Source organism: Bos grunniens, chromosome 5 (genome assembly GCF_055505025.1).
Source record: "Bos grunniens cultivar Pamir isolate PY7600 chromosome 5, Bosgru_T2T1.0, whole genome shotgun sequence".
NCBI classification, from domain to species: Eukaryota; Metazoa; Chordata; class Mammalia; order Artiodactyla; family Bovidae; genus Bos; species Bos grunniens.
Genome location: NC_141169.1, coordinates 117,460,519 through 117,486,584, shown reverse-complemented (window position 1 = coordinate 117,486,584; position 26,066 = coordinate 117,460,519). Strand labels below are relative to the sequence as shown.

General features: G+C 44.5%; 1 protein-coding gene across 1 annotated transcript in view; it reads right to left on the bottom strand.

The window, feature by feature from the left end:
- The window catches only part of ATXN10 (ataxin 10), a 138,917-nt gene that overhangs the window by 80,252 nt on the left and 32,599 nt on the right, over positions 1 to 26,066 (bottom strand). The window contains exons 4-7 of the mRNA XM_086403283.1: positions 17,888 to 17,984; positions 15,121 to 15,279; positions 12,297 to 12,377; positions 3,483 to 3,648 (exon numbers count right to left, since the gene is read on the bottom strand). Coding sequence (XP_086259409.1) covers positions 3,483 to 3,648; positions 12,297 to 12,377; positions 15,121 to 15,279; positions 17,888 to 17,984 — 503 coding nt within the window. The remainder of the gene's footprint in view (positions 1 to 3,482; positions 3,649 to 12,296; positions 12,378 to 15,120; positions 15,280 to 17,887; positions 17,985 to 26,066) is intronic.

The window sequence follows — 26,066 nt, the reverse complement described above, 5'->3', positions numbered from 1 at the left end:
TCATTAATGAAATGCTTCTAACGAGCATTTGGAAACTAATAATGAAGTAACAGCCAGGAAAAAAAAATTCCCTTAAAAAAAACAACAGAAATAAGTGAGATGCCATTCCAATATTTATAAATATTATAAAACTATGTATATTAACTCAGGCACTAGTAGGGGGAAAAAAGATGTAGGCAAAGCAAAGGAATACAATTTTGAAATGAGTAAAAGAAAAAACAGATTGTCTTCTAGATCGTCTGGGTTCACTACCATTCGGTGTCTCTGAGCTATTTTACAACACTGTCAGTTGCAGAAAACTGACAATAATGCCAAGTCTTCTTGTCTACAGAAACGCAGATTACTTCTGCCTGGCTGGAATGCAATTAATCACTGCCTTGTTCATTGACCAGTTTCTGCATCTTTTTGTAAGTTCATTTCAGCATTCCTTTATCACACATAAACACGTGGCTCTGAATTCTTTAACAGTGGTTAGTAGCTTACCGCTTTCCACTGTAAAAGGTCAGAAATACAGAAATGGATGCAAAAGCATATTAAAAATTTAACATGATTTGGGTGGCATTAAAATTAGTAGAAAGGATGAGATTATTCAACAAATGGTACTGATACTGTAATTATCAGATAACATTTAGGGAATATTAGCTAGGTACCAATCAGTATACCAAGTGCTTATATGAAAATACAACTCATTTTACAGGTAAAGAAACTGGGGCACAGAGAAGATAGGTAACTTCCAAGATCACACACCAGAAATAGAAGAAATCCAGGTTCAAACCCAGCTGTCTTTTACCAAAGAGTATATAATCTTGGAGAGTTACAAGACACAAGCAACTCATTTGAATCTACGCTGCACTTCTTACAAAGAAATAAACCCTCAGATCAGATCAGATCAGTCGCTCAGTCGTGTCCGACTCTGCGACCCCATGAATCGCAGCACGCCAGGCCTCCCTGTCCATCACCAACTCCCAGAGTTCACCCAGACTCACGTCCATCGAGTCAGTGATGCCATCCAGCCATCTCATCCTCTGTCGTCCCCTTCTCCTCTTGCCCCCAATCCCTCCCAGCATCAGAGTCTTTTCCAATGAGTCAACTCTTCGCATGAAGTGGCCAAATTACTGGAGTTTCAGCTTTAGCATCATTCCTTCCAAAGAAATTCCAGGGCTGATCTCCTTCAGAATGGACTGGTTGGATCTCCTTGCATTCCAAGGGACTCTCACAAGAGTCTTCTCCAACACCACAGTTCAAAAGCATCAATTCTTCGGCTCAGCCTTCTTCACAGACCAACTCTCACATCCATACATGACCACAGGAAAATCATAGCCTTGACTAGATGAACCTTTGTTGGCAAAATAATGTCTCTGCTTTTGAATATGCTATCTAGGTTGATCATAACTTTCCTTCCAAGGAGTAAGCGTCTTTTAATTTCATGGCTGCAGTCACCATCTGCAGTGATTCTGGAGCCCAAGAAAAGAAAGTCTCTCACTGTTTCCCCATCTGTTTGCCATGAAGTGATGAGACCGGATGCCATGATCTTCGTTTTTTGAATGCTGAATTTTAGGCCAGCTTTTTCGTTCTCCTCTTTCACAAGAGGCTCTTTAGTTATTCTTTGCTTTCTGTCCTAAGGGTGGCATCATCTGCATATCTGAGGTTATTGCTGTTTCTCCTGGCAATCTTGATTCCAGCTTGTGCTTCATCCAGCCCAGCACTTCGCATGATGTACTCCACATATAAGTTAAATAAGCAGGATGACAACACACAGCCTTGATGTACTCCTTTCCCAGTTTGGAACTAGTTCGTTGTTCCATGTCTGGTTCTAACTGTTGCTTCTTGACCTGTATACAGATTTCTCAGGAGTCAGACAAGGTGGTCTGGTATTCCCATCTCTTGAAGAATTTTCCAGAGTTCCTTTTGATCCATATAGTCAAAGGCTTTAGTGTAGTCAATAAAGCAGAAGTAGATGTTTTTCTGGAATTCTCTTGCTTTTTCTATGATCCAACGCATGCTGGCAATTTGAGTGTATAGATCAATGGATTTTCAAAAAGTGGACTATTTGGGCTTTCCCAAAAAAACTACAATTTTCTAGCTATTAATACGTAATAATTCCTCCCACTGTTAAAGAAAAAAGTATGAAAGATACAGCTTTTCCTAAACATTAGGTAATGTCTTATTACAATATTGATATCTATATTGTAAATGTTTGTGCCTTGAAAAAGTTTAAAGCTGTGATGTAACAAGTACTAAGTTTTACTTCATTTTCTGTCTCCTGGAAAATTCATTTTTAAAAGTTCCTTGAAGCATAGCTCACTGCTCCTCCTGCTGGAAACTGGGGCAAATCTTTCTCCAGAAAGGAAAGCAGCCCAAGAGTAAGACTTTGCTCTCTTCTATCACAGACGGAGAGTAAGAAACTGACTTTATCAGCGAGGCCCAACACGGCCTGTGTGACACAGCACAGCAAGTCCACAGCGAAGCAGCTTTGAAAAAGGTATTTTCACAAAGAAGGAAATGCACTTGCACGGCAGAAGGGGCAAGTTACTATGGGAGTGAACAGGCGCACAACCCCATACACAGCTCTCAAGGCAATGCTGTGGGTTGGGGTCCACCTGCCCACCTTCCCATCCAGAGACAGCAAATGGACGACAGCACTGATTGTAATAAACAGAAGTAAGGACAACTCAAATGTCCAACTATGACAAAGCCTTTACACAGAACGCTCTACCGGCATTTTACGACATTCATTACGCATGCTTTATTTATGCATTCAGCAGGCATGCGCTAAGTGCCTCCTCTGTGCATGGTTCTAGGAACATTACCATCCAAACCTCTGCCCTCATGCAGCTTTTTCACACTCAGGAGAAGGAAAAACAGGAACTTACAAACAGGCAGCGTAAAATGATCTCTCTATGAACACCTGTGTGTGTGTGTGCAAGCGTGCACATATTTGGTGTTGACTGCCTAGAAGATACATTAATTACAGCTTCTTAAGTCATTAACTCAAGATGGTAAGAATAAGGGCACTGCTTTCACTAATTTGTATTTTCATAACTGTTCTAAAATAAGAATACTGTCTCAGCTTGGGCAGCTGTAACAAAATACCAGACAGGGTAGCTCATAAACAACATTTATTTCTCTCAGTTCCGGAAGCTGGAAGTTCAAGATCACGGTGTCAGCCCGGCTGGGTTTGGGAGGGCCCTCTTCAGGGCTGCAGAGGGCCGACTTCTCGCTGTGGCCTTATGTAATGGAAGGGGCACGGACACTTTTTGGGGTATCTTCTACAACCTCATCCGTGAGGCCCTCATGACCCAACTGCCTCCCAAAGGCCCTCCTCCTGCCACCATCACCCTGGGCACCAGGTTCTGACCAGGAACTTCAGAGGAGGTCCAGCCACAAACATTCAGTCCCCAGCAGGTACGTTACTTAAATAATACTTAAAGTTTTTGTCACCAAGGACCTGGCTGAGTCAGAAAACCTCTCTGTTCACTCACCTCATCATCGGTGTGCTGTTCGGAGGTCAGTTTCAGCACAATCTTGCACTGATCCACAAAAGTGCTTGCGATCAACTCAGCATGGCTCAAAAACACAGGGGCGTCATCCTTGGTCAGTGGCTCGTCGCCCACTATTTTGGCGATCATAAGATCCAACAATGTAACCCTGTAAAACAGAGATGCTTACATGAATATGTAATACTGAAATTGTAGAATACTAAAAATATTTATAGAGACCATTTTAAGAGAGTACTTTTATTTTGAAATTCCTAACTTATTTCTAATGTCTACTTAGGGAAAACATATTTTTTGTGAATACAATTCATCAATTACCTATTTTTCAAAATCTTGGTTTCTTTGTTGTGACTAAGCTACAGAAATAAGCATCTTGTTATATCCATTACTTTGAGCTGTGAAATAAAATTCCACATTTTAATAATGCTGTCAAGGTAAGTTATACATCACCTACTGTGACAAGGGCAAAGTGAAGTGGGCTAACTTTTATTCACTACTTTCAGTTCAGTTCAGTTCAGTTCAGTCGCTCAGTCGTGTCCGACTCTTTGCGACCCCATGAATCACAGGACGCCAGGCCTCTCTGTCCATCACCAACTCTTGGAGTTTACCCAAACTCATGTCCATCGAGTCGGTGATGCCAACCAGCCATCTCATCCTCTGTTGTCCCCTTCTTCTCCAGCCCCCAATCCCTCCCAGCATCAGGGTCTTTTCCAATGAGTCAACTCTTCGCATGAGGTGGCCAAATTACTGGAGTTTCAGCTTCAGCATCAGTCCTTCCAATGAACACCCAGGACCAATCTCCTTTAAGATGGACTGGTTGGATCTCCTTGCAGTCCAACGGACTCTCACAAGAGTCTTCTCCAACACCACAGTTCAAAAGCATCAATTTTTTGGCGCTCAGCTTTCTTCATAGTCCAACTCTCACATCCATACATGACCACAGGAAAAACCATAGCCTTGACTAGATGGACCTTTGCTGGCAAAGTAATGTCTCTGCTTTTTAATATGCTATCTAGGTTGGTCATAACTTTGCTTCCAAGGAGTAAACGTATTTTAATTTCATGGCTGCAATCACCATCTGCAGTGATTTTGGAGCCCCAAAAAATAAAGTCTGACACTGTTACCACTGTTTCCCCATCTATTTCCCATGAACTGATGGGACCAGATGCCATGATCTTCGTTTTCTGAGTGTTGAGCTTTAAGCCAACTTTTTCACTCTCCTCTTTCCCTTTCATCAAGAGGCTCTTTAGTTCTTCTTCACTTTCTGCCATGAGGGTGGTGTCAACTGCATATCTGAGGATACTGATATTTCTCCCGGCAATCTTGATTCCAGCTTGTGCTTCTTCCAGCACAGCGTTTCTCATGATGTACTCTGCATAGAAGTTAAATAAGCAGGGGAACAATATACAGCCTTGACATACTCCTTTTCCTATTTGGAACCAGTCTGTTGTTCCATGTCCAGTTCTAACTGTTGCTTCCTGACCTGCATACAGGTTTCTCAAGAGGCAGATCAGGTGGTCTGGTATTCCCATCTCTTGAAGAATTTTCCACAGTTTATTGTGATCCACACAGTCAAAGGCTTTGGCATAGTCAATAAAGCAGAAATAGATGCTTATCTGTAACTTTCTTGCTTTTTCGACGATCCAACAGATGTTGGCAATTTGGTCTCTGTTTCCTCTGCCTTTTCTAAAACCAGCTTGAACATCTGGAAGTTCACGGTTCACGTATTGCTGAAGCCTGGCTTGGAGAATTTTAAGCATCACTTTACTAGTGTGTGAAGTGAGTGCAATTGTGTGGTAGTTTGAGCATTCTTTGGCATTGCCTTTCTTTGGGATTGGAATGAAAACTGACCTTTTCTAGTCCTGTGGCCACTGTTGAGTTTTCCAAATTTGCTGGTATATTGAGTGCAGCACTTTCACAGCATCATCTTTCGGGATTTGAAATAGCTCAACTGGAATTCCATCGCCTCCACTAGCTTTGTTCATAGTGATGCTTTCTAAGGCCCACTTGACTTCACACTCCAGGATGTCTGGCTCTATGTCAGTGATCACACCATCGTGATTATCTGGGTCATGAAGATCTTTTTTGTACAGTTCTTCTGTGTATTCTTGCCACCTCTTCATAATATCTTCTGCTTCTATTTTAGGTCATACAATTTCTGTCCTTTATCGAGCCCATCTTTGCATGAAGTGTTCCCTTGGTATCTCTAATTTTCTTGAAGAGATCTCTAGTCTTTCCCATTCTATTGTTTTCCTCTATGTCTTTGCATTGATCGCTGAGGAAGGCTTTCTTATCTCTCCTTGCTATTCTTTGGAACTCTGCATTCAAAAGGGTATATCTTTCCTTTTCTCCTTTGCTTTTCGCTTCTGTTATTTTCACAGCTGTTTGTAAGGCCTCTTCAGAAAGATCATTAGTCTGTGAAAATCAGCCACAGAGCTTAGCGATTTTCAAAACTCCTAAAACTTCACATTTCTTACAGCAGTTATTAATCCAAAATAAAACAAATAATCCCCTCAACTGAGCACAGAAGAACAATGAATAGTTCAGTATGCATTCAGATACATCTGTTTTCTCTAATTCACATACAATCCTTGAAGACAACAGGGTGCTCTGCCCACAAAGCCAGGCCTCCCACCTTCCCTGAGGAGGACGACCTCCGAGAGGCCAGAGAAGAGGCCACACAGGACGTGTGATTCAAGAGGAACTTGAAGGTCTGCCCGAAAGACATTCCCTGTAAGTTGGGATAATGTGGCAGGCATTACCGGTCTAAGAAGGCATGATCCCTAGCTTTAGGGAATTGAGCACCCAGGGGACGATCACCCAGAACAGGGTGAAGAGGAATGAGGAACAGACAGACAGGTCCTAACTGGGGGCAAGGACCAACACCACGCAGATGCTGAAGGAGGGAGAACCAGATCCTGAAGAGCTGGGTGGGGTCAGGACAGAGGCAGGCCACAGGGCAGTGGTAATCGAGGCGACCCAGGAACCGCAGGAAGGCCCTGGGGTCCCAGGAGCCCTGCTGAGGGGAGCTGCCGGCAGGTGAACGCAGACCTGCTGGCTGCCTCACACAGCAGGCTGAGGCAGTGGTGCTCCCGGGCGTCTCCTCTGCTCAGGAGAGGCGCCTCTCCATTCTATTAGGTGATCCTGAGATGGGAGAGCTAAGAGACAGGAAGGAAGAGATAGGAAGAGCTAAGATTTTGAACGAAACAAATCAGGGGTGAATCTTTAAAATATAAAGATACACACCAAGCTTGAAAAGTACCTGGGAATAAATTATACTTCATTCAATGATCCTCCTTATATTAAGTCATCTAGCAATAAAAACTTTTAAGGGCTCCCGCTGTCGGGAAGTGGGTCTAAAAACTTTACTCTGGAAGATGGGGTCCTCCCACCTAGAGTTCCCACCGAACTCTCTAACTCCCTCTGCTTCTGGCCACCATCCAAATCATCCTTCTTAGGGATTTTCTGGTGGTCCATGGTTAGGACTCCCCGCTTTCACTGCCAAGAGTCTGGGTACAAACCCCGATTGGGGAACTAAGATGCCACAAGCCACACTGTGCAGCCAAGAAAAACAAAAAACAAACAAACAAAAAGCAAAAAAAAAAAAAAATCCCATCTTTCTCATAAAATAAAGGAATTACACATAGGACCTAGAACTTGAGTAGGAAAATTTTTTTCAGAGGCATTTATTTTGATTGTGCACTGCATTTGCCAGCCCCATCTCTATGCCAGAAAATGTGTGTGTGTTGGGAAGTACTGCAGAGTCAGGGGAAATGGGACAATGGGGAATGTCTTGTTTCTTGCAGTTGCGGGGGAACCACACTAAACACTTGCTTGAAAACATAAAGGAGCGCGAGTGGTCTAAGAGATCCATTCACCCAGTAGTGGAGGCTGCAAAACCAGAAAGACCCAGCCAGAGGCCAGAGACCGGCAGCCAGAGGCCAGAGACCGGCAGCCAGAGCCATCACAACACCTCAGTCTCACTTCCTGCAACCCGGCAATCAGCACCGGAGCTGCCTCGGGGCCCTCAGACACAACCCTCAACTCATCCCTTGATCGCTGGCTATCATGAGCTGTCTACTTCTAATTCACTTCTGATAGTTACATACTCTGTCCCCAAAATGATGAGTCCTGCTTCATAAAAAAAAAACCGATAGCAATGTACATGTGAACGATTTTACAGAAAAAATCTACAGCAAGGTTCATACTTTAACGTTATGCTTCAATTGAGGCAGTCTACAGTCTCAAGAGCTCGTGCTTGCACTGTCCTAAAATGGGTAGGTTATGAGAGGATAAGGGGAAAAAACGAGAGAGGGAGTTTTATGAGCATTCTGGGGAAGAAATGATATCTTACAATTCTGGAAATAATATATCTGCAATTCAAAGACTGACATCTCCAACAAATTCTCAATTTACATTTGAACTACTCCACCTGTATGATTTGTTGAATGGCATGCCACAAAGGCCAAAACTTTCATTAACCTGGACAACAGGCTAACCAAGATATAGGCTATTGCTGGATTAATCTCATTAATCCTGTCAAAAATTACATATATGAGAAGCTAGTACATTACAGGGAAAATGATCAATGACTCTGGCATTAGACATACTGAGCTCAAATACCACCTCAGCCACTTTTGTAACCCAGGGCAAACACCTTAACCTTAAAAGTCTCAGATACCTGATGTGAAAAAATGGCAAGAATAAAACTATTTCAGAAGATTTCTCTGAGGATTAAAGGACAGTGGTTGCATGCTGCCTCCATTCCTAAGAGTGATGCTACCTGGAGGAAAAAGTCAAGCTCACTAGAGTAGCAGTGATAATAGAAATATGCACGCAGAAACACCAATTCACTTTCACTGAGCGATGATTGCATGCCAGCACTGAGAGCTTCATGCAGATTTCAGTTGGTAACCACAACGATTTCATGGGTGCCTACCGTCACTACCCTCATTTTACAGAGGAAACAGGGTTCCAAGAGGTGACTTATCCAAAGCAGAGAGCGACATAACCAGCACAGCTGGCCTCCGCTCTTCTATCCTGTGCTATACAGATTATAACTCTGCAGACAGCTTTGCTGAAGCGCCAATACTTTGGTCACGTGATGCGAAGAGCTGACTCACTGGAAAAGACCCTGATGCTGGGGAAGATTGAAGGCAAAAGGAGAAGGGGGTGGCAGAGAATGAGATGGTTGAACAGAATCACTGATTCGTGGACACGAGTTTCACCAACTGGGAGATGGTGCAGGACAGGGAAGCCTGGCGTGCTGTAGTCCATGGGGTCGCAAGAGTCAGACACAACTAAGCAACTGAAAAACAACACGACACAGATATAAACGTGGTAGCTACACAAGCCGGTGTCCAGGAGCAGCTAGTTTAACTCAGTATCACTCCAGTTCACTGGGAAGGGGGACAAGAAAGTTGCATCAACACAGGCACTCATTTCTGCATAATCACACTCTGTGAGTTGATTTTAACCCTGTATCCAAAATATCTTCACCCAGTAATCAGCCCAAATAAACTACCAGGGTGAAGGAGTCAACTCCCCATGACAACCGTAGAACCAGCACAAGAAAGCTTCGCCTCCCGCTTACACACCCACGCCGGGGGCAGGGAGGGGCACCGTTCACCCTCAGGCCCTAGGGACCACGAGCAGGGTCTTAATGAACACCAGGCCTGCTTCACTGACTGAGCCCCCAGTGGTTTTTAATCTAACAGCCCCCAACCCGACTGGATTCTCTAGCTCAGCAGCTTGAGGCCACAGCCTGGGCATTCCTCAGTAGACCTGTTGTGTGTCCCCAACTGAGACACCACAAGTGCCCCAGAAATCTCCAGTGCAGTCCCTCATCTGAACCCCAGGACATGGAACGTGTCCTATCTTCTCAGGAATGTGTCCTGTCTTCTCAGTTCTCAGCAATGTGCCCTGTCTTCTCAGTTCTCACAGGGCAGCATGGAGCGCCACTCCAGAAGCAAGGGGCGAAGTTAATTTCATCAAACACCCCCGCTGAGAAAACCATGTCTTTTCAGTTCTGTGGGCCTGTCAGCACGGCACTCTGAAGAATCATCCATCATTGCCCAAAACAAGTCACCAGGGGACCCAGCAGCCTCTACTTCTCCACAGAGCTCTGAGCGCTCCTGCAAAGCCCCCATTCCCTCCTCCTGCCACTGAGCAAAGACAAGCCACCAGGCCCAGCAGTTCCCGCAGCGAGCTTCACCCGAACCAGCCGAGCCACGCCAGGCTCCTGGCAGCAAAACGCGTCCTCCTGGAGGATGGGATCATCTGTGGTCCACAGTATCAACAGAGTCGGCATCCTGAAGAGATGCTTCAGTAAGTATTTGGTATCAGTAGAGTTTCTCATTCCAGTAAAGTTCCAGTACTGATTCTGGCAGGTGTTAAGAATAGAGAACTCAAAAGATTCAATCTTTGTCCTTGAAGAATACATATTCCAGCAGAAAAGCAAATAATCATGACACATGTGCAGGTGAGGATGCAAATAACTTTGCCCGAGCAACTCAGGAGAGCCAAGGGAACACCAGCAGTATCTGCAAAGGCCCACGTGGACATGGAATTTTTCAGTAAACAGGCACCACCACATGACACCATCTGCAGGCGGCTGAATCTGAGGATGTGGAGGACCCTCAGATGCAGAGGCCGGTTGTAAGTTACACTCTGGTTTCCCACTGCACTGCTGGTGGGCACCGCTAAACCCTCGAGTTGCTCAAGCGTCAACCATACTTAAGAGGAATCAAATTCACAGCAACAGAAAGTAGCACAGTGGTTTCCAGGGGCTGGGGGAGGGGTAAATGGGCAGCTGCTTAATGGGTAGACTTCTCTTTTGTTTAATTTTTGGCTGCATCAGGTGTTAGCTGTGTTCTCGGGTTCTTCCTTGCTACGTGCAGGCCCTCAGGTTGCCCTGCGGCACAAGAGATCTTAGTTCCCCAATCAGGGATCGAACCTGCGTCCCCAGCACTGCAAGGCAGATTCTTGAACACCAGGCCCCCAAGGAAGTTCCCAATGGGTACAGTTTCAATGGTACAAGAGGAGACAGTTCTGGAGACTGGCTGTACAACAACGTGACTACACTTAAACTGCCGAACTGCACATTTTTAAAAGGCTACAATGGTAACTTCCGTATTAAGTGCATTTTATCACAGTTTCTAAAGACACTAAAGCCCACGTCTAGTCAAAGGTGGTATGTAAACCAGAGCTGTGACAGGAGTGAACTCTCCACATACTGAAATGGTCGGAGTGAACTCTCCACATACTGAAATGGTCTGGGTGGTCAGGCTTACTGACCAAGGGAAGCAGGAGCGGAGGCGGCGGTGGGGAGAGAGCACTGAGGTTTCCCATCCAGCGAGTGATGTTACAGTAACAAATACACCAGTGAGAAAATCCACTCAGTCACACAAGCTTTCATGCAAAAACTTGTCTAGCACCTATCATGTGCCAAGCACTGGTCAGGAAACACGGACAGCACAGAATAAAAAGGACCGAATCCTGGCCCTCACGCTGACAATCCAATGCTACTGTCGCACACTAGCCAGCAAGTGTGTGAGCAACAGAAGTACTTCTCCTTTGCAAGAAAAGTGAGGTGACATCTGAGCAAGAAATCTGTACGACGCTGCAAAGCAGGGGCTGCAGTTTCTGTAATAAAAATGGGAAATGTTTGGTCCATCATCTTCACTGGGTTAGGAAATGGATCAGTTAACAAAAGATCATTTGATAGGAACATGTAAATAACAAGCTTGGATACTGAAATACAATGAAACTGTGTGTTCTTGTTTTCGATGTTCCTCACTGCAGAGCAATGTACTAATTTATAGCACTGTTCTTCACATTACTTATTTTACTTCTTTTTCTGCAGGAAAAGTATGCATATGTGGTGGGGGGGTACTGGATTTATAAATATGGCATTTAAATGAATTTTAAAAGCATGAACTTTTCCTTTTTGTTAAAGATATTAAAGAACAAAAAAACACTACTTAACAAGACTACAAAGAAATGCATGAAGATTAACTGTTGGAACCCAAATGCACTGAAAGAATTTCAAAACCACGGCAATTATAAAAATTGTGACTATAATCAAAGATTAACATTTTTTAAGGTTTTTGATCATTAGATCTGTGATTTCTGAATAAGTTTTGTTTTCCTAAGGCAACATTTCCAATCAGGTTAGGAAAAACATACGCTTTGGGGATGGACAGAGTCCTAGATCATTTTACTCGCTCCTCTGATTTTACAGGCCAGGAAACTGAAAGCGAGGTGAAAGACCGGGCCGAGGTCACCCAGACAACAGGGCGCAGGGCCAAGGTGTCACGGTCTCTGGGCTCCGCGGGCACGGCCCCTCCCACTACACGGCAGTGAAGGTCGAAGACACGTATTGATTTTCTTTCATTCTAAAGCACACACTGCAAAACTGCAAATCTACAGAGTGGATCCCGAATCCTGACAACAGGGATGTGAACAAATGAGCACATTCCACCTATAGAGCTCTAATACACAGATGCAGGAATTACTTTTATAAACGCGAAGGACAAGCCTAACATTTTGTTCTCAACGTTTTTCGATATGGCTTTACTGAATAATGGCGCCAACCTGGATTCTGCAACGCTCGGTAAATCGCTGCTGTTGTGGCTGAGCTGTAATGTTAACCAACCAATTTAAAACCATTACCGACACAGAAACATGTATTTAGAGATTTTGTGCCAACTAAGAAACCACACGGTTTTTCAGTCATGTGTACAGGATACTCTATATGGAATGCTAAATTCTCAAAACCACACTGGTTTTTGGGGTTACCTTTCTTGATTGCTCATTTTGGCATACATGGCTTTAACCAATTCCGGGCTCTTCAGAAAATGGTCTGTAATAATCAAGAACCTAAGAGAAAAGGAGGAAAGGGTTAGGTTACTAGAAACATAGTAAAACAGACAAGGCCTTATCTACTTTATAGGCATGGTTTACGCATAAAGTACTCCTGTTGAATTTCTGAGTAGCTTCAATTAATCTTCAAATGTTTTAAGAGGGTCACATACTATTTTTCCATTAGCAGTGAAAAGATAATAAAAACCCTCAAAATATTTTTCTCCAATTTTACTTCTAAAAAATTTATCCCAGTGATTCAAATTTATTCAATTCAAGGAAAGGGCCTACCGTACTTTTTACTAATATCTAAGTTACGAAATGAAAAAGTTCACTATAGTTTAAATGATAAAATGAAATTTAGCTACAAGCCCGGGTATAACAAAACACATTAAATTCTTTTAGTCAAAAGTGTAGTGTTAAGATTAATCAGAGAAAAGACATGTCCTACTCTTTCCTGAAACACATGCCGCCAACAGCCACAGATACTGGCTCGACTGTCTACTCCTGAAGTGCTGTCAGCTCGACTGTCTACTCCTGAAGCGCTGTCAGCTCGACTGTCTACTCCTGAAGCCCTGTCAGCTCGACTGTCTACTCCTGAAGCCCTGTCAGCTCGACTGTCTACTTCTGAAGCCCTGTCAGCTCGACTGTCTACTCCTGAAGCGCTCTCAAGTTACCACAAAACATCATCACTGTCAAGCACCGCATTCATCGAAACTCAGAGATCAACCTGGGGAAGCCCTGAGGCAAAGATTATAAGCATACTTCTTCAAAGTACTACTGTGACAACTAAAAAGATTGAGTAGTACTATTAATTAACTCTGAATCGTATTTACCAGAGAGTATCTGAAGACTTAAGAACTAAGGAATATACTGCTCATAACCAAGGTTAGTACTAAGCATGACAGTAAAGCATTAACTATGTTGACAAACACAGTTTAATCACTTCTTAGTAAATAACATGATAAAAGTGTACCTTTTAAGTATGATAGTCAAATGAAACATATTAACTACCATACATAGGGTTACTTCATATAAAAGCAAAACTGAAACACATATTCTATTTCTCCTATAACCTTTCAAATAACTGAACAACACTGATATAAAATATTTCTAACAATAATGAATAATATTCAAGATTCTCAATTTTCACATCAACTTTGGTAGGTCATCTAAGTGTGACAATAGAGGTTCAGCCTATCAAACCAGGTATACAAAATTGTGATCCTGAAGTTCATTCATAAACCACCTACTTGGAGCTCAAAACATCTTCCCTCAAAAACTTTCATCAAAAATGCAATGTTCCAAATACTGTGTGTAAGGGGCTAGGTCCCAGCCCCAACTCCAAACTCTAACAGTGAAGAAAGACACGTGCACAGATAGGTAATCAGAGAAAAATGCCTTCAGTGGAACACACAGACACACATCACAGACTACAGAAACAGCGGAGTTCATCTAACAAGAGGGCTGGGGTGGGGGGCGGGGCGGTGGGGCGGGAGGTGATGGATGGTGCAGGAAAATCAAGAGTCGGCGAACCCCTAGTTGAAGAGGGAAGAAGAGCATTTAAATTAGAGGCGACAAAAAAGGACTTGAAAGGCGACATGAAGGAAAGAAGGGCCGTGTGCTCTTGCTGTTGTTAAGTCACTAGGTCGTGTCCGACTCTGTGACCCATGGGCTGTAGCCCACCAGGCTCCTCTGCCCATGGAATTCTCCAGGCAACAACACTGGAGTGAGGTGCCATTTCCTCCTCCAGGCAATCTTTCCAAACCAGGCATCAACCCCACGTCTCCTGAGTCACAGGCAGATTCTCTCACCACTGAACCATCGGGGAAGCCCCATTTTCACCATAGAACTATTTAAAGGATAACAACTGTCACTCATAATTCATCAGTACCAATACAGGCAGAAAAAAGTATTCTGTCTGGACATCCATACAGACAACTGGAATTCTGTGCTACATTACCTTACCGTATATAACACTGAATGTCATAATCCTGGCTGCAAATAATATTATACACACCGAGCAATGGAGATGGAATGCCAGTGGGAGGCAGGTTTTTTCCTGACAACTCAAAAGTGGTCATTTAAATAGTTGTCAATTACCTGTTAAGTTTTTATTATGTTAGCTGCTGGGCCTGTTTTTCTAAATATAATATTACTCTCTGTTCTAGGGTACTGCACAAAGTTACAAGTAAATTCTCAACTTTCACTCAGATTTCATCGCACTGACTTTCTTACCCAATATCTGCTCCAGGGAAGAACCAAAGATAAAGACCTTCATAACCAGAAGAGATCCAAACGTGGTTAACATATTCTAAGTGACAAAATTCAAATTTGTGATTAAATTATTTTACAGAATTACTATTTCTGTAAATGCAAAAATTTTGTGGTAATATTTTATGAGGAAGGTGGGGTCCCACTAATCTGAAACATAAAATGCCACAAAGACATTTTACAGCCTGTAAGTAATACTCCAACTTTATGGAAAAACAGAACAAATTACCTTGGGAGAAGATCAAAAATACACTCCATCCAAAGCAGAAATCCAAGTAGAAAGGGCATTAGAGAAAGACATATTTACTTTACAAACAAAAAGGGCTAAAAATGGGATCCATTCCTAAGGCTTTTCTTGTTTTTTCAACATATGTTTAACTCTAACTTCTTGTTCAATTGTTGTAATTCAAGCTTTTACTCAGAACCTTTACCAGGAAAGTGACACCAACATGTCCTTAAGTAGTCGCGTGTCTACCAGGACACTTACGGCCATTCCGACTCAGGCTGCTTTTGGTGAGCTTCTACAACATCAATCGCAATATTGAGGTTTTCTTCCAGCTCCTTCATTCTTTCAGAATTCAGTGATGTGAACAAAATCATTGACGAGTAGGCAACAATTTTTCTGTCTGGATGATTTAGGCAAGATCTTCCAAATAAAGAAATCAGGATGTTAGCCCAATGATAAAATATGACAACTCATAAATGACAATAATCCAACTAACAAATTCAGTATACACTGACATTTCTAAGGATTTAACGAAGACTCACAACTTTGAAACATTATTTCTGGCAAAAATGGCAAATATAAAATCAGTCACAAAACAAAGTATCTGATATGAAAGCTGCAGTTGACTCAGAAGCAAAAAGCAAGTAACATCTGCTTAAAGAAAAAAATAAAGTGATTACATCTATAGAGCATTTAAACGCTCATTCTTATTAGAAAGAAAAATTAAAAGGCAAAAAAAGATACTTCCAAGACTATAGGCATTTCTTTAACAGTTTGAGGGACAGAATGTGCCAGGGAAAGATGATATATGGAGAACCTGGGAGTCAAAAGCCTCAGGATAACTCCTGGTTCCTCCATTTATCAGCTGTGTGACCTTAAAAGGTCAATGGATTATCAGCTGTCAATTCTATTACGGTCATGCACTATGGCAGGACTTCTTTTCATTTAAACCTCGTAATACTCTTCTGGAGGAGGTATTACCCTTTTTCACAGATGAAGAATGTGTTGACTTTACTTGCCCAAGGGCACAAAGCCAATACCTGCCAAAGCTGAGTTCAAACCTGGTTGTATCTGTCTCACAAACGCATAGAGAGTGAAGTCACATAACTTCTTTCAGTGTTTTTTGACACAAAAATGGAACACGACAGCAAGACCTCCTTGGCTTCTGTGAGCACCAGGTCTGAAACGAATGTACAACCACCAGGTAAACTCCGGCTGCCCTGTTCAGGACCTCTCCTGTGTTCCTATGACACCTGGCCTCCCCTGAGTCACATCCCTTTTTACACAATGACACGCTTCCAGGATGGGCTTTGGGGAGTAGTGGATATACCTACAGAGAAGGCAATGGCACCCCACTCCAGTACTCTTGCCTGGAAAATCCCATGGATGGAGGAGCCTGGTGGGCTGCAGTCCATGGGGTCACTAAGACTCAGACACAACTGAGTGACTTCCCTTTCACTTTTCACTTTCATGCACTGGAGAAGGAAATGGCAACCCACTCCAGTGTTCTTGCCTGGAGAATCCCAGAGACAGGGGAGCCTGGTGGGCTGCCGTCTATGGGGTCACACAGAGTCGGACACGACTGAAGTGACTTAGCGGCAGCAGCAGCAGGATATACCTAAGTTACCCTTTCTCCAATCAGCTAATTCAGAACTTGGCAAATATGAGGTGCTCAGACAGTTTTAAAGAACAAATTCTCAAAAGTGAGCGGTGTTTATTTCTATAGCTTGAATTCCACCAACTCTTCCTTCCAACCTAAGCTCAATTATTACTAACCATAAAGATTTTTTGCCTTCAACTCTAGTGACAGGAGTTTGAGAACCAGTTACCAACGCAGTGAGACAGAGAGAGCATGAGATTTACCTCATCCTAACTCTGTACAGATGAGTCCAGAAAACCTACACAATCACAGCACAGAGTTTGGGCAGCTGGTATTTAAAAAGGGTAGGCTTGGACCCCGCGGGCAGCACAGGGCTCCCGCTGCAGCTGCGCCATTCACCAATGGTTAGCATCAGCTCCGCCATTTGTCCAAACGGGGACAGTGCCGCTTGCCCTGCAGGTACACTGCTGCTGTTGTTTAGTCACTAAGTTATGGAGCCTGCCCTCTGTCCATGGGACTCTCCAGGCAAGGATACTGGAGTGGGTTGCCATTTCCTTCTCGAGGGGACCTTCCCCACCCAGGGACCAAATCCGTGTCTCCTGCATTGCGGGCGGATTCTTTACCACTGAGCCACCAGGGAAGCACAGGGGACTTACGTAGGGTGGGAAATGCACAGTAAACACCAGCTCAGGGCCTCTGGACACCAGCTGCTCTGGTGCTTACGCTGTGGCCACCACCAAAGACACCCCCTGGTTGCAGCGGACCCCGGATCAGAGGCAGGCCTCCTGCTCCTGGACAGGCCGTTCCCGTGGCCATCACCCGCCCACCTTTCATCTCAAGGCTCCGTTTCTTATGCACTAACACAGCTGATCAATGCAAAGTAGTAAATCACCAGAAACAATACCATGAACCAGCTGAGACAAACACATTGATTTCCCAACATCTTACACTTGTCCGTATCTACCAAAACGCACAGCACTGCGCTGAGCACATAAGAAATGCTCAGTTAATAAATATGTGATTCATTCATCACCCATACTTCAACGCTTTATAATTTTTTCTTTTAAATTTTTTCCTTACTAAAACGTGTCCTTAACAGTATTTACATAACCAAAACTTTTATTCACATAAAGTAAAAACTGACCCACAATGAAGAGCACAAATCTTAAGTGTACAGCCCAATAAATTACTAGATATGCACACACCTATGTGACCACCACCCAGACCAAGATACTGAACACTCAACCCAGGGGACGCCCTCACGCCTTCTCCCAGCAGCTACTGAACCCGCCACCGCCCGCCAAGAGCAACTACTGCCCTGAGTTCTATTACCAAGGTTAGCGCTTCCTGTTTTGGAACTTCATCTAAGTAGAGTGATAGAACTACAACCTTCTCAGAAGTCAGAAAAATTCTTATCAATATACTCACAAGAAGAGCTCTGGGAATGCATGCATCCAGACAACAGACTGGGAGTCTTCATTCCGGGAGGCGATGTTGCCGAGAAACTGCAGGCCACAGCGAAATGCTGAGGGTTGACAAGAGCAAAACAGATTTGTGACGAAGAGAGTCTGAACTCACTAAAATATATCCTGAAGAGAAATATTCCTCATATTATCCAACAAGAAGTTTCTGCTAGCTTCTCTCAACTGTGCAGGCCTCTCACCACAGGGAAACTTCAGGCATGACGCTAGTATGAAAACGCCTCACCAAAACAACGCATGCTGCTGCTGTTCAGTCGCCAAGTCGTGCCTGACTCTGCGACCCCACAGACTGTAGCCCGCCAGGCTCCCCTGCCCATGGGATTTCCCAGGCAAGAACACCGGAGTGGGTTGCCACTTCCTTCTCCAGGGGCTCTTCCTGACCCAGGGATCACATCCAAGTCTCCTTCATTGGCAGGTGGCTTCTTTACGGCTGAGCCACCAGGAGAGCCCTCATCAAAACAATATTCTCATACAAAAGTAACTAACTGTTAAAAAAGACTGTGACTGTAGGCACAGATTTACCTGTAATCACATTCAATATCACCGGAATATGTGTTCCAGTTGAAACAGTTACCCTTAGACTGGATTTAAAACATACATGTAAATACAAAGCTACAGAAGCACTGATGGTCAAAGAACGGTGAAAAGATACACAAGACAAACACTAGCCTATAAAGGTGGTCATACACCACTTAAAATCAGACATAGCGAACTTCAGGGCAAAAAGCATTATTCGAAGGTTTTTTAAAAAGTCATTTCAGAATTTATCAGAAAGGCATAATTTAAATTGGAATCACCTAATAACACGGTCTCAAATATATATAAAAGAAAAATGGACAAAAGTATAGAGCAAAGAGAAAAATTCAGTTAAATTCAGCAATAACAATATATTTTTCCCAGTAAATTATAAAACAAGCAGACAAAACGATCAGCATATTTAGAAGATTTGAGTAAGATTTAATAACAACCTAGTTGACATATTTAGACTATTTTAGCAAATAAAATTGCAGAATTCTGGACAAAACCCAGCATGCTGTCAAGCGCAGGCGAGGACGTGGCACGGAGGAACCCTGGCTCACTGTGGGTGGGACGAGGCTCACGCAGTCACTTCATCACACAGTCTGGTGGCTGCTTCCAAACCCAAACAAACTCTCAGCACACAACTCGGCAGTCGCACTCCGTGGAATTTACCCAAAGGAAATGCAAATTTATGCCCATACAAAACCCTGCACATCAATGTTTACAGCAACTTTACTCCTAACTGCCAACACCTGGAAGCAGCCGAGATGTCCCTTCAGTAGGCGAATGGATAAATAAACTGAGGCCCATCCAGACGATGCAGTATTATTCGGCACTAGAAAGAAATGAGCGACCAAGCTATGAAAAGGAACATTAAACACCAAATGAAAAGCCAATCTGAAAAGGCTACATACTGCGTGAGTCCAAGTCTACAACATTCTGGAGAAGGCAGAACTATGGAGACAGTGAGCAGACGAGTGGCCGCCAGGGGTTGGGGGCCAGGAGGGGGTGTGAACAGGCGGAGCACAGAGGATCTTTAGGGCAGTGAAACTTCTCTGTATGATGTTACAATGATGGACACATGTGCTACACATCTGTCCAAATCCACAGAACATATATGTGTATACATGTTATTGCTGTTCAGGCGCTCAGTCATGTCCAACTCTTTACAAGCCCACGGACTGCAGCCCGCCAGGCTCCTCTGTCCATGGGATTGCCCAGGCAAGAATATTGGAGTGGGCTGCATTTCCTTCTCCAGGAGATCATCAAATCCGCATCTCCTGCTTGGCAGGCAGATTCTTTACCGCTGAGCCACCCGGAAGTCCGTGTGTCTACATACACATACGTATGTAAGAAAAAGCACTCAAGCCCATGGGAAAACCACAAGATTGTACTACACACACACCAGACTGGCAAAAATTTCAGTTAGAGATAACAAAGCGTTCATGAGAACGCAATGCACTGGAAACTACAGGTTCTCTGAAGTCCTTTACACCCGTGAACAAAGCACATTTGAATTATTTTTGCCTGAGAACCAGCCACCAACTGCTTCCTCTTAGCTTCTCGGCCTGCTCTGCAGACATAAAGGCAGGTCTTCAGACGCCTCCTCCATCAGCTGGCCCAGCCTGCCCTGTGGGGAAGGGAGAGTTCCCCTCTGGTTCTGGGGACATCCTCTGGCCCGGCTTCTCCTGCTTCTCTGGGCTCACCTCCTGCACGAACAGCTTCTCCAGAGACGCGCTCCCGCACAGCAGGACAACCAGCAGTGTCCAGCAGCAGGAGCTTCCTCGAGACACTTCGAAGCCAGTTCCATGTCCTGGAAGCAGCCTGTGGACGATGTCCCCCTGTACCCCAGAGGGTGGGTGTCCAGCAGGTTCCACCAACATCAGCCCTCAGCGACTTCAGCACCACCACGCCCTCCACAAGGAGGCCTGGATCTCAGACCTCAGCAGGAGCGGGGAGCTCCTTCCTGAGACACTCATCTCAGCCCTGGGGCCCTGGCCGCTCCTCCTGTGTGCAATTCCTGTATTCTTCGGCATCCTCCTTACTTCTTAGTAGTCAATCCCCCATTATCTCAAGCCTTTGTTACAGTTAGTAATTCTTCCTTTAAATTTTCCCTTTTCACATTGCAATGCGGCTTCCGTCTCCTGGTTGCACCCCAGCTGGTGCAGAGATGGAGAAAAGGGCCCGGCAGCAGGGAGGAAGGGAAAGGGGAGCAAGAAAAGGTGTTGTCAGGCACAGCCTTGGAAAACACACACAGCTCAGCCCGCCAGGACCGTGTCATCAGACAAAGAAGCCAAACTATTCTTTAACAAAGAAAATTTAATATCTGGCCATTAGTTAAACTAAAAAGGCAACACTGAGGTAACAAGGAGGTTAAGGCTACAGGAAACTACCACTCACCACCCTTAACACTGGAGACCCAAGGGGAAGGGGTGAGGCTCTGAGCACCCAGGAGCCTGGGGGCTCCGCAGAGGGGGCCCAGACCTCCCTGAGCGCGGGGCCTCAGCAAGGGCTGGCTGACAGGTGTCTCAGAGGGAAAACCAAAAGGCTCCTGGGGGAAGGGAGCTAGAAAGGGGGCCATTCGAGGGAGACACGAGTGGGGAGCCGTCGCTCTCCTTCCTGCTGCCTCCACTCAGCCACGAGATCCTCCGCTGGCTGAACCTCACAGAACACGGAGGAGACACGAGTCTGTGGACACCGCTTACCCCAGCAACCCTGAACGGCACAGATGGCTAAGCTCAAAGCTGCGCGACGACAGTCTCGGAACCAGAGCAACGCCCAACACTGGACAATCACTGATGCCACTCGCACTGTGCTTAAGTGCTTTATTTACATAGACTCTTATTTACTATAACTTCCACCATGTGGCAGGGATCGTCATCTCCATTTTCTGGGTGAAGACACGGAGGCACAGTGGTCAAGCACATGGCCCAGGTCAGCAACAAGCCAGGGCCCTGGTCCACAATGGCTGCCGCCCCGGACCGCACACCCAGGAGGACAGACAGCCGGCCACTTCCCATGGGCACCCGACCCCGGTGTGTAGTCTGCAGTCGCAGACACTGCTGTGGACGCCTGGCCGCCCACCCCTGCCCCAGCCCCGCCTCAGCTCACACCTGAGACCGAAGGCCAGTGCCTCACGGGCCCCAGCTCCACCCGCCCGGCACCCATGCTGTGGGGTCAGCGCCCACAGCCTCCTGTTTGCTGTTCTTGTAGTGGTTCCTTCGGGGCCAGGGCGGCCCATACAGGCAGAGTGGAGGGTCGAGAGCCCGAGTGAAAACAGAGCGGGACACTCCTGAGGAAGGAGCACAGGCATGAACACAGCCTCCAGAGCCGAGGCGGGAGGCCAGAGGCGACAGTGCCAAGAGGCACGCGCTGTTTCCTAAGAGCGGACGCCTGCGTTCTGTCTGCATCATCCCACTGAACCCCACAACACCTCCATAGCCTCGGGGGCGACAGCCTCCCCCTGTGCACAGTCACCAGAGCTCGGAAGAGCGGGTCACCAGCCCGGGCCACCAAGCCCACAAGTGGCAGGAGCAGGACGGGTGAGAACAAGCTGCAGCTCCTCCCAGGGATGGCGACCAGCTCGTCGGGAAGGAGCCACAGGAGAAGCTGGGATGAAACCAAGGCCCTGCTCCCTTAATGGAAATCCCGCCAGGCAGCAACCAGGGGACATTTTCAAGGGCAGAGGACTTGCAGGCTTCCACCCTCCTAGACCCCTGCTCTGCTGGGCATGCGGGGCTCTGTCCTCAGGGTCCCGAAACCCAGGCTTCCCTTCAAAGCCCGTCGCTGCTGCTCTAGCACCTCAGAGGCAGAGCAGCTGTGAAGATGGAGAAGGCCGAGGCGTGTGAGCGGTCCGTGCTAGTCACTTATTCAGAGTAACGCGACTTTGGCCGCTCAAAGCAGAGTTGCGAAACTGTGGGCAAAAAGCAAAACACTGAGATAAAAAAAACTATGCAAACAAAATGCTGAAGCAAGACCCTCAAAACTGAATTAAGTTAACATTTAATCTAAAATAAAGCAGGACGCAAGACTGCAAGCACACGTTCACACCCTACTCACAGACACTAAGATGACTGAAAAGCAGCGTCTAACGCAGCCTGCACAGATGACGACGGTTATTTTTCTTCTCATTTTTTTGGGCTTTTAAAAATTACTCTCTAAGTCCGCCAAGAAGAGTGCCTGACTGACTAATGACCGGCCATGGGAGGGAAAAAGGGTGCTGGCATACATTATGTGTCAGACTTGGACAAAAAGATAAATTCTTATAGAAATTAAATAAGGAGAAATTACTGGACAGAGGGATGAGCCAGGGAATAAGTCCCGTTTCTCTGGGGTTTTTTTTTTGCCTAATCCTCTTTGGAATCAGATGAAAAACTGTTTTGATGATAACTCCAGAGATGCATATTAAGGCCTTGTAAAAATTTATTTATTTAAAAAATTACTCTATAATAAAATTTTATAAAATGTTCATAATAAAAAAATCATTTTAATCTTGTCATAGTTTAAAATGACATTAATATTTCTTCTGAATATTTCAGAATATTAACACTGAAATCCTTGTAAAATTTTAACACACACAAGAAGAGCCAACAATATAAGTTAGTCTGAAAGCCAACGAACCCAACAACTCATGAGGCAACTAAAAATTAGCTCTCTGAATCAGAACACAATTCTGGGAAGGAAAAGGTTTAAAGACATGCTAGAAACAAGAAAAGAAAACTCAAGGCAAGTACAAATGACAGTTTACTTTTACCAAACAGCTTATCAACTGATCTTTATGTAAATATTGCAAATGTTACAAAGCCCCTCAAAAAGCCCAACATTATTTTTATAGATTAGGGAAGAACAAAAGGCCAAAAACAACACCAATAACTCAATTAAAATAACTCATGCCTGTGTTTACATAAAATTTGATGAGCATAAGATATTCGTCACACCACTGCAATTATTCTCTGAAAATAATACTCTAAATATTATTTTGACAACGTAATTATAGTTCTTACCTCAAGAGCGGTAACAAAACTCTGGCACCAATATCCAGCTAAAAATCTATGAAGAATAAGGTTCTCACAGAAAAAGAATCAAAAGAGAGTACAGGCGCTGCATTAGGAGCTAGAACACTTTTTAAAAAAAGATTTTATTAGGTTTGAACTTACGCACTACAAAATGTGTTTAAGTTTCATCGTGGCACCAAAGTTTCGTTCTTGAATCCAAATAAGACTCATTAACTTCACTGGCTGCCTCTTTCAAGAAGGCATGAGAAACATCACTTCCATTCCCCTCCCTGCCTCAGTAATATCCTTCCAACTCCACTAATAAACACAAGTTATCTACTTGAAATTGACACAACTGAAAAACTAAAGGAGACCTAAACAAACGCAAGAGATGTCCCACACTCATGGGCCAGAACACTATCGTTAAGGTGGCAGTTCTCCCCAAGTGGGTCTACAGATTCAACGTAACTCCTAGTATCCACAATAAACAAATAGCTCTCACAACCTGACAACGAAATTTAACAGCCCAATTAAAAACTGGGCAAAGAATTTGAATAGACAGTTCCCCAAAGATTTATAAATAACCAAAAAGCTCATGAGAAGATGTCCAACAGTGTCAGTCATTAGGGAAACGCACATCAAAACCACAGTGAGATGCACTTCACACCCACGAGGCTGACTATAATCCAGAGAAAGGAAACAAACGTCAGCAAGGATGTGGAGAAACTGGAACCCTGCTGGTGAAAATATAAAAGGAAAAGTTTGGCAGTTTCTTAAAAAATTAAATATAAAATTGATGTACCAATTCCACTCCTAGGTATATACTCAAAAGAACTGAAAAAAACAGGCACTCAGATAAACACACGTACACGCATGTTCGTGGCAGCATTATTCTAAATAGCCAGAGTGGCCCAAGAGTCAAACCATGGAAACAATGAATGAACAGATGGACAAAAATGTGGTCTGTGCATCCAACGGAATATCACTCAGTCATAAAAATAAACGAAGCACTGACACACGCTCAATGTGGATGAACCTCAAAAAACATTATGCTAAGTGAAAAAAGCCAGACAAGAAAGGTCACATAATTCTATGATTCCATTTATACGAAAAATCCAGACTTGGCAAACCCAGAGCGACAAAATGCAGAATGGTGGTGGCCAGGAGCGGGGAGTGGGAAGCAAGCTCTCAGGGGATGAGAACCTCTCAGTCAGACAGAGGCGGTGGCTGTACAACACTGTCAATGCACCAAATGCTACCCAACTGTTCACTTTCAGGTGGTGAATTACATTACGGGAATGTCCCAGCAGCAAGAAACGCATTAATTACTGATACAACTGCAACTACCCGGACTGTGAACAACTCTCAATGCGCCGTACCTAAAACAGGTCTATAAAGATGGACTCTCTCTGACTGGTAAATATCAACGAACAGCCAAGCCACCAACCAAATGACTAACTTATTCATCAATGACAAACTAGTTCATTAACAGTTTTGGAAACTGGCTCCTCAGATTTTTCTGTTAGATCATCTATCTGCTTCAGGGAACAGAAAACTGATCCTGAGAAGAAGGAACAGAATAATCTTTTATCCTATACTGTAAACACCAAGTAACCGATCTTCCGCAGCCACTGAGGGACCGTGGAGAACAGGAGAGCACATCCTATTACATGCGGACAGACGGTGGAGCGGAGGGCAGAAAGCGCTGGGAGGAGAGCTGACCTCTGAGTGGGCGAGTGGGGACGGGATCCTAGCACCGTGGAGGAGGCCGGCTCCTCACTAATAGTTATTTAATCACAGCGTGTGTGCAGCTTCCTCCGGGCATCTTATTTAGGAATCCATCATTATGAGAGAAGCCATCTCCTGCCCACCCGAGTTCCTCAGCTCTGTCAGGGACATACTACCCACCACATCATACTTCACAGCAATTACAAAACGTAGTACATTCTGAACTCCCTGTCTGAATTACCACACCACAGTCCGACTTCAAAAATAACTGCCTTTCCAGGCAAGGGAGTGAAATCTGTATTTTATTGCTGATCTTTAATCCTCTAATTTGAGCTCTGAGGCTTTTGCTTTATCATAAAATGGAGCTATGAAAATACCTTTAAATACATAACATTTTAAAACACGTTACAACCTAATCCTACACCCTGCCAAATTGAGAATACTCAAGAAATTACTGCTGTTTCAAAAAACTTAGAGCAAACACTTTGTGTACAAATTCTTGCATGATTTAATTAGTTCAAAAAATAATTACCGGGCCTTTCCTGGTGGGCCAGGGCTTAAGGCAAGACCCCAAGCTTCCAATGCAGGGGGTGCCAGTCTGATCCCTGGTCAGGGAACTAAGGTCCCACATGCCATGTGGTGTAGGCCACTCCCCAAAAACTTTAAAAATCAAAAACAAATAAGTAAATAGTTACAACATCCCAGAGGAAGAATACTAAATCAAACAGAATGATGCGGGAATCTTAACAAATGCGTCTTAAATGAAAATACTAAGACATCACAGGAGGATGAGAATTATGCCAAGCCAGGCAGCACCTCCAGCAGCTCACTTAGCCTGTCTCCCATGGGCCTCGGTTTCCAGGCCTGTGCAGAAAAATGATCAGC